This window comes from Benincasa hispida, chromosome 9 (genome assembly GCF_027475165.1).
Source record: "Benincasa hispida cultivar pf3 chromosome 9, pf3_genome.v1.1, whole genome shotgun sequence".
Taxonomy (NCBI): Eukaryota; Viridiplantae; Streptophyta; class Magnoliopsida; order Cucurbitales; family Cucurbitaceae; genus Benincasa; species Benincasa hispida.
In genome coordinates this window covers 86,144,094-86,156,399 of record NC_143486.1, presented here as the reverse complement: position 1 = coordinate 86,156,399, position 12,306 = coordinate 86,144,094, and the positions used below count along the sequence as shown (strand labels likewise).

The window sequence follows — 12,306 nt, the reverse complement described above, 5'->3', positions numbered from 1 at the left end:
AAATAGTTTACACTCCAAACATAAATTATTATAACACAAACTAAAATAATTTACATCCTAAATACTAATTATTATAACTCAGCAACGATTATATTATAACCCACCAACTATATAATAATTACGGACTATAATAACCAACTCAACGCCCAAAATGTCCCTAATTTCTCTAATTAAATCATGCTGTGGTACTACTAATTTTAGATGAAATGCCTCCCTCTTATACCTAGAATATGAATGTTGATATAAGTGATGTACCTCAGTTTTAATATTATTGAAGAATCAATAACACTGAACGACAAGATCAGAAGTGTTAATATACCAACTATAAACCTGTTATACTAAAAAAGTATGAGATATATACTTGATGTGATATGTCATTAGCATACTTGAATTTGATATATTAATCGGGTAATGCTCACCTTAGCAAATAAGCTTCATTACTATAAAGATAATTAAAATGAAACTTAAAAAGGTTTAAATTCAAAATATATGTTGAATAGCTTAAAGTTTTTTAGTGTTTGAAAATTAAACCTCTGATCAGTACTCTACTTGTATGGTTTTACAAATACTTTCAAAATCCAAACTATATTTTAAAAACTAAAAGACTAAAAATAGTTTTGTTTTGGGAATTTGACTTAATATTTAAACATTTTTGTGAAAAAAATGAAAACCATGGTAAAAAATAATTTGAAATAAATACAATTTAAAAAAATAGAAGTGTATATATATAAAAAGATAAAAAATGATACTCTATTTAATAATAATTTGACTTTTGATTATTGGTTTTTGAAAAATAAACTTATAAACATTACTTCCATTAATATATTTTTTTCCTTTTTTGTTACTCCTCTTCTTAAATGTTTTTAAGAACCAAACAAAAATTTGAGAAAAAAGTTCTAAAAAACTCCAGTTTAAAAAATTTAACAAAGAATTCAAGTGAATCTCATAAAAATGTGAGAATCATAGTATAAAATTCAGGAGAAAATAAGTAGAAATTAAAAAACACTCAAATAAAATCATTAACAAATAAGATTAGAATAATTATCAAATATGATCAGTGTCTCTTATCTAGATATAAAAATCATGGTATAAAATTGAGATGAAAATAAGTACAAAATTCAAAAAAAAAAAAAAAAAAAAAACTAAAATAAAATCGTTAATAAATAAGACTGAACAATTATCAAAGATGATGAAATGGTGGGAAATTTTCTAATCCTACGTAGTAGTAAGGGAAGTTTTCTTTCCTTCCTCCTTTAGTGATTGCTAAGCAGCAATTTTTTTAACTTCAAATTTTGTCAATTTTGATATAGCTCAAATTTTAAGCTAAGCAAATCAAATTTCTTTCTACTTTTTTTAAGTGACTAACCTCAAATTTCAAAAACAAAAAAATATTTAGAAATATATTTTTTAGTTTTCAAATTTTGACTAAGTTCTTGAATTTTTTTTAAAAAGTAAATAGCATGACTGTTGAAATGCCTTGAATTTGTTTGTTGGCACTTTGAACAACCTAATACAGGGCCCTCGAAACCTATTCAGATTTTATATTCAACATATTTATTTATTTGCAATTATTTACGATTTTGATCCTAGGGTTTAGAGCAGTGTGATATATAAACTCTCTAATCTAGAGGTGCCGTTCTTGATGTAATTCTGAAAACATTATCTCGAAATACTATTGTTCTCCCTCTGTCCATGGACGTAGCTAACACACTGTTAGTGAAACACGTATATCTGTGTGTCAATCTTCCCTACTCTACGTTCCTTTTTGTGTTCTTTAATTGTCGTTTTCGCTACAATAACTAAGAAGCTAATGGGAGAAAGTGATGTTATATGTTTAATTTTCAAAAACCTAAAACCAAAAACCAAATAGTTATAAGCAAGATCTTAATTGTTCAAAAATAAATTTACAAATAAAAAAAATCATTGACCAATATTATTGTTTATTTTATTTTTAAAGATAAAAGAATTATTTAATTATTTGAAAATAATACAGCAACAAATAAAATATAAGAACTGAAATGAAATATATCAATCTTTTTAATTTGTTTTATTTGTGAGAGGTACAAATAAAAGAATATAAAAAGAGAGAAAAATAAGAGGGTGAAACCTAAAAAAAATGGAAGGTTGAAATTGATTTAGGATGTGAATGGTCAAATTGAAAAAAAAAAAATGCTTAAGAATAAAGAAGATGGGGAAATTTATTAACAAAAATTATGTAAGGAGGGTATTCAACAAGGTGGGTCCCACAAAAAAAAAAAATTGAAGTCGGATTTGATATCCATTTGATTTTCATTTTTAAATTTTAAAAATTAAACCTATAAATAGCTAAATTTCTTGGTTTGTATTAATTTTTATATTTTTTGTTTTTGTATTTTAGAAAGTTGCTAAGAATTCAACCTTTTATTTAAGAAAAATGAAAAGAAAATATACTTAATTTTAAAAAATCAATGTTTATCGAACAGTGCTAAAATGACAAATTACCACGTGACAATCATTAAATGGGAGATGTAGGGATGTTAAAAAAAACCGATGACTCAAAAAATCGGATCAACCCAACCCAACCCAACTCCATACAGTTCGGGTTGGGTTATCAACTCATTTGTGTTGAGTCGGGTTCAAATAAATTAAAATCTTATAGATTGGTTTGGTTCATGAATTCATCTAAAATAACCAAAACCTACCCGAACTTATTATTAAATTTAAAAAGTATGTTTCGTTTACTTATAACACAATTATATATATATATATATATATATTTTAATTTTATTCTATTTCATGATTTTTTGGAAATTTATTATCTAAGGACTCTTAAAATTAATTTTTTAGCATTTTGGAAAAAAAAAAATGAAATTGAGTTGTTAATATTAATATGATATATTAAAATAATAAAATAAAATTTGTACATATTAATAATTTACTTATTTTTAAAATAAAAGTTTAAATAAACTATCCAAATAAATCCAAGCAATCCAACCTAAAGAATTTACGAGTGGATTGGATTATTATTTAATAAAATTTATTTAGATAAGAGAAACTTAAAATCCAAACAAATGAATAGTGTGTAAAAAAAAAATGATTCAATCCAAGTAAATCCTTAAAAAGAAGATGTATGAAAATTTTATTTATCAAAACTATGGTAATATTAGAAAATTTTCCTGAAATGGTCATGACAGACCAAAGTACTTTTAAGATAAAGATAAAATAGATTGAGAAAATGACATTATAAATATATGGAAAAGGGAAAATATATATAAATATAAAAATAAAAAATAAAAGTTGGAAATTAAATGAAAAATTAATGGGAGTTGAAGGCGCCCCAACTGCATTGGCACCGAGTTGGTGATAGCAATAACTAATTCCCACCCACTTACTTTCCTTCCTCTCTTTATATTCTCTCTCTCCTTCTTTCTTTCTCTCTCAAAATTCCCAAATCCAAATTTCTCTCTCACAAAAACTCTCACACTCTTCTCATGGCTAACGAACAACACCTCTTGTCCACCGAGATCGTCAACCGCGGCATCGAATCCTCCGGCCCTAACGCCGGCTCCCTCACCTTCTCCGTCAGAGTCCGCCGCCGTCTCCCGGACTTCCTCAACTCCGTCAATCTCAAGTACGTCAAATTAGGCTACCATTATTTGATCAACCACGCCATTTATCTCGCTACTGTTCCTGTTCTCGTACTCGTCTTCAGCGCCGAAGTCGGAAGCCTCAGCCGCGAGGAACTTTGGCGGAAGCTTTGGGAGGATGCTCGCTACGATCTCGCTACTGTTCTCTCCTTCTTCGCTCTCTTCGTCTTCACTCTCTCTGTTTACTTCATGTCGCGCCCTAGATCTATTTACCTTATCGATTTTTCGTGCTTTCGCCCTTCCGATGACTTCAAGGTTAGTTCATTTCCACTTTCGCCTCATCTCTCTTTTTTTGTTTGGATTTGATCGACGTACGTTCTTGAGAACTGCACATTATGCTTCGTTTTGTTTTTGGTTTGGTAACTAAAATTATGATCAAGTCGCCTTTCTTCAACTTTCTTTCCGTAACGAAATGAATAATCTCACCATGTGCTATCTTTTGATTGATCCTACTAAAACTGCATCTTATAAAAAATGTTAGTAGGACTGTAGGCAATTTTTTTTTTTTTTCATTTACATATTTTGCTATTTTTTTCTTCAGTGTATATATAGATAGCTTCTTGAAGTGATTGTTAATCGGTTTGTTGGTAACGAAAATTGAGATCATTAATTGATATTATTCAATGTCAGCATGTGAATCACTATTTGTTTAGAACTAATTCTGTGAGATTGAGATACTTTTAGAAATGATACATATATGTAAAAGTACTTGTTCATCTGAATCGATTAAGACGTTATTGATTCTCTTAAAATTTTAAATTAAATGCCAATACAAAAAAAGTAATAAAATACTTTAATTTAAAATGAATTTATGAATGTAGTTATAGCCAAAACAGTGTGATAAATTTTGTAGGTTGTCTTGAATTAAATAAATTCATATTAAACACAGTGCAGAAATTCTTCGACGAGGATGAAAATTGAAAATAAATTTTTAAGAATTTAAAATATAAAATAGAATCGTGTTTTAAAAACTGCTCAGTATTTTACAGGTATCAAAGGAGGAATTCATAGAACTAGCGCGGAAATCGGGCAAATTCGACGAAGGATGCCTAGAGTTCCAGAAGAGAATTCTGCAGTCATCGGGAATCGGCGATGAAACCTACATTCCGAAATCGGTGATCGCCTCCCCCGATAACTGTGCCACCATGAAAGAAGGCCGAGCGGAGGCCTCCGCCGTCATGTTCGGCGCTCTCGACGAGCTTTTCGAGAAGACTAGGATTCGTCCAAAGGACGTCGGAGTTCTCGTCGTCAATTGCTCAATCTTCAATCCGACGCCGTCGCTTTCCGCCATGATCATCAACCACTACAAGATGAGGGGGAATATTTTGAGTTACAATCTCGGCGGAATGGGATGTAGTGCAGGAATTATTGCAATTGATTTGGCTCGCGATATGCTTCAATCTAACCCTAATAATTACGCCGTGGTCGTGAGTACGGAGGTTGTAGGATATAATTGGTACCAAGGCCGTGATAGGTCTATGCTAATTCCTAATTGCTTCTTTCGCATGGGATGCTCCGCTGTGATCCTGTCTAATCGCCGCCGTGACTACCGCCGTGCCAAGTACCGCCTCGAACACGTGGTTCGTACACACAAAGGTGCTGATGATCGCAGCTTCAGGTACTTCCTTTTTCTTCTTCCTTTACTGCTCCTTTTCAGTTTTATCTTTGCGTTCATGACGTAACAAATAGAACCACTTCCCCCCAGCCCCCCCCCCCCCCCCCCCCCCCCCCCCCCCCCCCCCCCCCCCCTCCCCCTTTTCTTCTTTCATTTCTGCTTTCGTGTTTCAAAAACTGACAAAAAAGAAGATATTTTTAACACATATATTTTAAGCATATTTCCTAAGATATTTTTATGGCTAAAAAGACATTTTCTCCTTAAAAAAGTAATAAAATAGTTAGTTTCTAACCATTTAGTCTTAAAACTATTAAAATTGTAACAATTTAATAGGTAATATTTGAGTCTAGATACTTTAAATTTTGTAATAATATATTTTTTTAACGTGAAAAATTAAATGTCAATTTGTATGACATAGTGATTTAGTTTAGTCAATTTGTATTGGATATAAGAAATTTCATTTAACTTTTAATAATACTTTTTCACAATATAGATTAGCTAAATTATTACCTATCATTTTTAAAGCAGTTTTACTTTTTCAGATATAATGTTTCCTTCCAAATGCAATAAACTTATTCAATTTTAATATCTGTATTTTTAATTGTTTAATTTAAATTTCTTACTTTTGTCCCTCAAAATCAATTTTTTTATTGAGGTTATTAAATAATAATAATTTTTATGAAAAAAATATAATATGTGAATAATCTATAATAAAAATATTAATAGAAAATAAATTTTTATGAAAAGTTCAAACAAAAAAAACTCGTATAATTAAAAAAATTAAAAGGATAAAAACTAAAATTGAACCAAGTTTAAAAGTATAGAACCAAAATAATATTTTAACGTGGGAGGTCTTAAATTGGTATGGGCTTTAATTTGGTTGTCTAACTGTACATTCACCGGCCCATTATATTACAACTTTCAACTGCCAACAAGAAATGTTGTCAGATTCATGGGCTTTTCATGTTGTGTAGCTGTAGATTCTTAGGTCCATTATATCATCCAACTGCCAACATATAATAATTATTGTGCTGAATATTTTTGACTAGGACGTAAAAAACCTATGCCGTTGGAACCCCCGAAAAAACAAGTCTTACTTTTACTCTGAAAAATATAACAAGTACAATATTTTTCAGTGGCCAAACTATCACAATTGATATATGATCTTCCATCATAAAGATTGGAGGTTGATCTTCATTTCCAATTGTTATATTAAAAGAACGATACTGTTTGGAATTATTATTATTATTATTATTTTTATAAGAAAAAGGTGCACTTTAAATAAAACCAGTTCTTAAAAAGAATTATTGCAAGAACTAGTAAAGGCAAGTTTGGTTTAAATAAATGTTAGTTTTAAGTACTTTAATAAAAACATATTTATACTTCTCCCTGTTTAAATTTTCGTACCTCATAATTTTTTTAAAAAAATAAAGACTTTTCTACATTAGAAAATGCTATATGAATGAATGAAGATTTTCCCCACCTAAAATCTATAAGGACAGGGATGTAGATAAGAAAAGTTTTATAGATTAGAGAATAAGATTGCATATTGTCAATATCAATTTTTAACGGTATGAATGTCATGGGCCTCTGCAAGCCAGTGTTGTAAATTTGGATTAAAATTGAATTCTATGTCCATATGGAAAAAGGTGCATTTATTATTCAACTATCAATTGCCACCCTCTCAATTAAATGATTGAACAACTAGCTTTTGAACTGTCACCAATCTTTGCTGTTCCAAAACCAGTTACTTTTTCATAATTAAAGAAATTTAAAGGCTGAGAGCAGGCACGTGAGGTCTTAATCCATGCTCAGTCCTTGTCGTTCTCAAATAATCAAGATTTCAAGTTCAAATTCAACTTTCAATTCTTGAAATTACGAATGTTTTTAAATATCTATTTTCATCCTCTAAAAAAAGTCTTACAAAATCTATATTTTAGTCTCCAGATTTAAAAATTCTCAAAGTAACAAATTTGTTCATCTTACTTTTAAGTTTTTAACAAATCAATAACATAGTTTTGAACATGCATGTTGATAGGGTGACATGGACAAGTATTGGAGTTCTGTTTTCTACTTAGAACAGTATATTAAATAGCCCACCATTGTTTGGGAGAGTAGAAATGTCTTCATTATTGAATTATAATTAAGTTAACAACTGTTTTGGATGTTTAATGGTGGTTGTTTGGTGGCAGGTGCGTGTATCAAGAAGAAGACGACCAAGGATTCAAAGGCCTTAAAGTCAGCAAAGACCTAATGGAAATCGGAGGCGAAGCTCTCAAAACCAACATCACAACCCTCGGACCTCTCGTCTTGCCATTCTCCGAGCAACTCATCTTCTTTGCAACTCTAGTCTGGAGGCAATTCTTCTCCTCCGGCACCGGAGTACTGAACCCAAAGAAGCCATACATTCCAGATTACAAGCAAGCATTCGAGCATTTCTGTGTACACGCAGCCAGCAAAGGCGTATTGAATGAATTACAAAGGAACCTTGAGCTTAGCGAGAGGAACATGGAAGCTTCTAGAATGACACTTCACCGATTTGGAAACACTTCCAGCAGCAGCATTTGGTACGAATTGGCTTATTTGGAGGCCAAAGACAGGGTCAAGTCTGGGGATCGGATTTGGCAGCTGGCTTTTGGGTCTGGGTTCAAGTGCAACTCTTTGGTTTGGCGCTCAATGAGACGCAATCGCAAGCCCGCTAGGAGCCCATGGCTCGATTGCATCGACAGATACCCGGTTCAATTCTAACTCCGCCCCTTGGCTTACTTGTTGGGTTCTCACTATTATTGTTTTTTCCTTTTTCTTTTTCTTTTAAAAAAATGTTCCGTTGAAGAAAAAGAAGGTTGTTAAGAACTAAGTTATATAGCGAACTAGATTTTACTACTTTTGAGGATAGATTCCTCTATTTGTAAGTTGTAAAATCTGTGAAGGGTGAGTTATTACTATCAATCTTAAAAAAATGTCTTAGGTTTTAAAATTATTGTAATGGATTGTTTTTAGTTCAACAATTTGCATAGTGAGAGATTAGAATGTTTGATCTCCTGGTTGAGAATACACGCTTTTGTTGTTTGTGTTGGTGCCTTTTTCCCCCCCTTAATCATGGGTTACAGTTGCAGGTTCAAATTAGAATATTTAATCACTTGTATATATAAGCAAATCACCGGCTACATTGTTATTATTTTCAATTAAATTTTGAAACGAGAGATGCTTATAATTAATAGAAAAAGTATTGATTCAAATAGGGGGAGAGGATCATGTTTCGGAAAAAGATTCCTCATTTTCTTGGTATGAGATAAAACCACACAATCATGCTCTAACCAATCTCCACCGACATCTTCAATCTTCCCTATGTCGAAACTGCAAAATCCAAAATATGTATCGAACCTCCCAAAAAAAAAACCCCAGAGAAACTAGAACTGTATAAGTAGCTGAAAGACAAGCTAGCTCCTTATATGTATTCTTTATCTGGCGTTGAATTTCATTGATATTAAGAAAGGTTAAATTGATACCAGGATAGGTCAGGATCTTGAAGATAATCCTCCTCTACGCAATGATAATTCGAATGCTGCTGCAAAAAATCATCATTAATACTCGGCCAATCTGAAAATTCCATAGGATTTTCACAACTATGGTGACCATCACTCTCCAAAGCTTTCACATCCATGGTCATGGGCCTGACCTCAGCCATGGCCCTAGCCCTAGCCTCCTCCACTGCCCCCTCCTGCATATCTTTTTGGTCATTATTGAACCAAAACACATCGGAAGCCATTAAATTCCCTTCTTCCTCAGATAATGAAATTGATTTGGGAACTTCCTGATGAGTAGCAGAACAAGAAACAGTGGGATAAATATATGAAGATGGGGGCCAGAATGAAAGTGGACAATATGAAGAGGTTTTGAAATCATCATCAAATGATTGTGTAGGGATTTCTGTAATGAGATTCTGTGCAACAGATGGAGGAGCAACAAAACCAGACCCATTTTCCAAATAAAATGAACAATCTGGGTATGTCCTGGTGTTTCTTCTGGATTTCCTTCTTCCATCACCTTCAAAACATGGGCCTAATTGAGGAAATATAGGAATTGATTGATTAATTTGTTGGTCTTGTTTTTGTTGCTGCTCTCTGGCTTCTTTGGTTGATGCTCTGTGGAGCTTAAGTGCAGTTACAATCTCTCTTCTAGCCTCAGCCATATCCAGAGGCATTTCCTTGTAAAGCCGCCGCCGGCTATGGCGCCTCCTTCTAACCTGTTTCTTTGATTCTCCATCTGGCTTTGGCTGTGAGATTTGTGCAGCAGCTTCAAAGTTGCAGAGCTGATCCGCAGAGTTCATCGAGTACTGAGGTAAAGAAGATTTGTTCAACTGTTTTAGCAGTCCAGGGAATGAACCATTAAAGAGAAACGATGCCAATAACTATTAAATGTTCATCTATTTGTTCTCTCAGGTGAAAAGAGAGTGCAGAGATGAGGATTGATGATGGATTGGGAGAATTGTGGGGTTTAAATAATGAACCGATTGTGTAATGCCGTGACTTAGTTCCCAAACAAGTCGATAAGGCGGCGTCGGCTATACAAATAGAGTATCCTAGGCCTTCGAGCTCTTTTGTACTTTTTACTTTATTCAGTTAACTACATACTTCATTGTTTTTGACCCCTTTCACCATCTTATCCATTCCCACTCATCATAAGGGAAACTTTCTGGTTGGGGAAAGTAATAAGCTGCTAGTTTGTTTCTGTTGACCCTACTAACATTTTAAAAAGTACTTATATTTTACAAAGAAAAAATGGGTTCTCTATCTCAGATCCATCTGTCAAAGATTCAGTAGTAAGCAGCAAAAAAATTAAGATGTCCACTTTGAAAGTATTATTCTTCGAACCCATGTAATATTTCTAGTACTACGAAAGTATCATATTCCTTTTATGAAAAATTTTATGATACTACCATAATATCTACTATTTATATCATTATTTGATATATCATTAAATAATTTATTAACTTGTCATTCATTTATTTCATAGACTCTACGTCTTAGACACGACATTTTCTAAATATATAAGAGACATACATGGTAAGGACATATTAATTACTATATATCATTTTTATACCCAAAAAAAAGTTAAGTCAAATTTAGGAATTTATATACTTAAAAAAGGATGTATAAGTTCACTCCAAAAATCTGCTATCGTGTCTTACATCTATATTATTATATGTCTATTTTATATACTTAACAAGTGTCTACTATGTGTCAAACAAAACTGAGATGTACATAGACTTTGTACAACTAAGTCTAACAAGTGTGTTGGTTATGGACATACTAGCTAAAATAAAGTGAAAAGGTTACTGACATACTAGCTATAATAAAGTGAAAATCACATGCCATATTTGAAAAGTCAATAGGAGTTTCAACGGGATTGAATCGACCATAAGCTCAATTTTGTGAATTTGAACTTCTGGAGTTTCATAAAGAATTTTTGGGAGTTCATGAACTTAATCCTTCAACATTAATTTGTACCGAAATTGACTAAATAATAATATTATTTCTCATGCATGAAATGTAAATATATTTTCATAATTCATAAAGAAGAGACTCGTAGAAACTAATTTGTTTAAAGAATCAATAACAAAATAATTTAACTTGGGACTAATTTTAAGGTTAATTAAAAATAACAAAAACTGACCGTTAAAAGGACAAGAACCAAAAGAACCCAACAAAACCATATTATTTTAACATTATTACACTCTCAACCCAACACTAGATTCAAGAAATTTATTAAAATTTAGTCCTAAGTGTTCATTAGGCATAAAATTTGGGTCAAGAATTTGTAAAATTCAAAATTACAATGAACACAACGAATGACTAAAAATAAGGTGTAAGCCTTAAAAACAAACAAACAAAGGCCAGAACCGACTCCCAATAGCAACAGAAACCCTCCCAAATAGGGAACAAAGGATATTTATATAAAATTGAACTAAAAACGACGATGATGCAAGACTATGAATACAAAAATTAAAAAAAAAAAATCAGGGCAAAAGAATAAACGAACCGCTAGAACTAATCTTACTCCTACATGTGTCAGAAGAGTCAACACAGTGTAAAAAAAGAAATAATGGAGAGAGAAATAGAGATGATGCAAAGAAAAGGAAACGTGCCTTGTTGTATATGTGTACGATTTAGTTGGCGCAATGGGCGAGGTCATAACCATAGGGCATTCCTGAGGAGGCTCTTCGGATTGTGGTAAAGGCAAAGAGCAAAGAGCAGAGAGACAGAGAAGAAGCGCAGCCACATTTTGGAAGAATCCATGGGCGCCGTTCCGCATAGCCACAGCAAGAAATCAGAATACAGCAATGGCAGAATGATGGAAGAACAACAATAATTTATGAAAGAGAAAAAAAGGAAACTAATGATTTGATCTCTCACATCCCATATTCCCATATTCCCATATTCCCATATTCCCATATTCTTTCTTCTTCACCGCCCTCTTCCCTTCGCTCTCTCCCGCCTCTTCTTCCCTCCCTTCTCCTCTCTCCAATTCGTTTTTATTGTTATTTTTTAGGGTTTGTGTTTAATAGTAAATTTTTAATGATTTTTATTTTTTAAATAATGTTATTTTAATAATTATTGATAAAAATAGAGTTGGGTTAAAACTATGGATAAAAATAGGGTAATAAAAGCGTGAACCGTACACGATTACCGAGTAAGCAACTAAAATCGTGGATTGGGTTCACTTCCTTCCGCATCATGTGAATCTGGCACCCAGACTGACAAGGTAGTCGTGGATTGGGTCCACGACTCCCTAATTTGTGTACCAGCATTCCCAAATCCCTACTCTACAACCTCTCCCTCACTTTCTTCTCCATCTCCAATTTTCTGCCTTTTTGCCTTCTCATTCTCCCATTCGGTCGTCCAACCAGTTCCACCATCCATCATCTGTTATCTGTTGTCATCCACCAGCCATCATGTGCTTCATCATGCATTGTTCTCCCTACCATTGCCAATCGTAGGTAATTTTCTTTTTTCAATATATGAGATTTTGCCTTGAATATCCATAGATCTAGTATTTTATTTA

General features: G+C 32.5%; 2 protein-coding genes across 2 annotated transcripts; one reads left to right on the top strand and one right to left on the bottom strand.

Moving 5' to 3' along the window:
- The first annotated feature begins 3,389 nt into the window (after nucleotides 1–3,389).
- KCS10 (3-ketoacyl-CoA synthase 10) lies at nucleotides 3,390–8,295 on the top strand. Its single transcript, XM_039041877.2, has 3 exons — nucleotides 3,390–3,881; nucleotides 4,616–5,244; nucleotides 7,434–8,295. The coding sequence occupies exons 1-3, from the start codon at nucleotides 3,471–3,473 to the stop codon at nucleotides 7,987–7,989; spliced, it is 1,596 nt and encodes a 531-aa protein (XP_038897805.1). The 5' UTR covers nucleotides 3,390–3,470; the 3' UTR covers nucleotides 7,990–8,295.
- A 124-nt stretch (nucleotides 8,296–8,419) lies between these two features.
- LOC120085720 (protein AAL-toxin resistant 7-like) lies at nucleotides 8,420–11,768 on the bottom strand. The gene is made up of 2 exons (XM_039041878.2): nucleotides 11,390–11,768; nucleotides 8,420–9,577 (listed from the first exon to the last, which is right to left on the bottom strand). The coding sequence occupies exon 2, from the start codon at nucleotides 9,569–9,571 to the stop codon at nucleotides 8,729–8,731; it is 843 nt and encodes a 280-aa protein (XP_038897806.1). The 5' UTR covers nucleotides 9,572–9,577; nucleotides 11,390–11,768; the 3' UTR covers nucleotides 8,420–8,728.
- Between the last annotated feature and the right edge of the window lie 538 nt (nucleotides 11,769–12,306).

What these genes read in the sequence shown, in the direction of transcription:
- LOC120085720 (XM_039041878.2), bottom strand. Translation starts at nt 9,571, where the DNA reads ATGAACTCTGCGGATCAGCTCTGCAACTTTGAAGCTGCTGCACAAATC.
- KCS10 (XM_039041877.2), top strand. Translation starts at nt 3,471, where the DNA reads ATGGCTAACGAACAACACCTCTTGTCCACCGAGATCGTCAACCGCGGC. An exon ending in GCCCTTCCGATGACTTCAAG is followed by an intron (nt 3,882 to 4,615) that starts GTTAGTTCATTT and finishes AGTATTTTACAG; the next exon opens with GTATCAAAGGAGGAATTCAT. An exon ending in GCTGATGATCGCAGCTTCAG is followed by an intron (nt 5,245 to 7,433) that starts GTACTTCCTTTT and finishes GTTTGGTGGCAG; the next exon opens with GTGCGTGTATCAAGAAGAAG.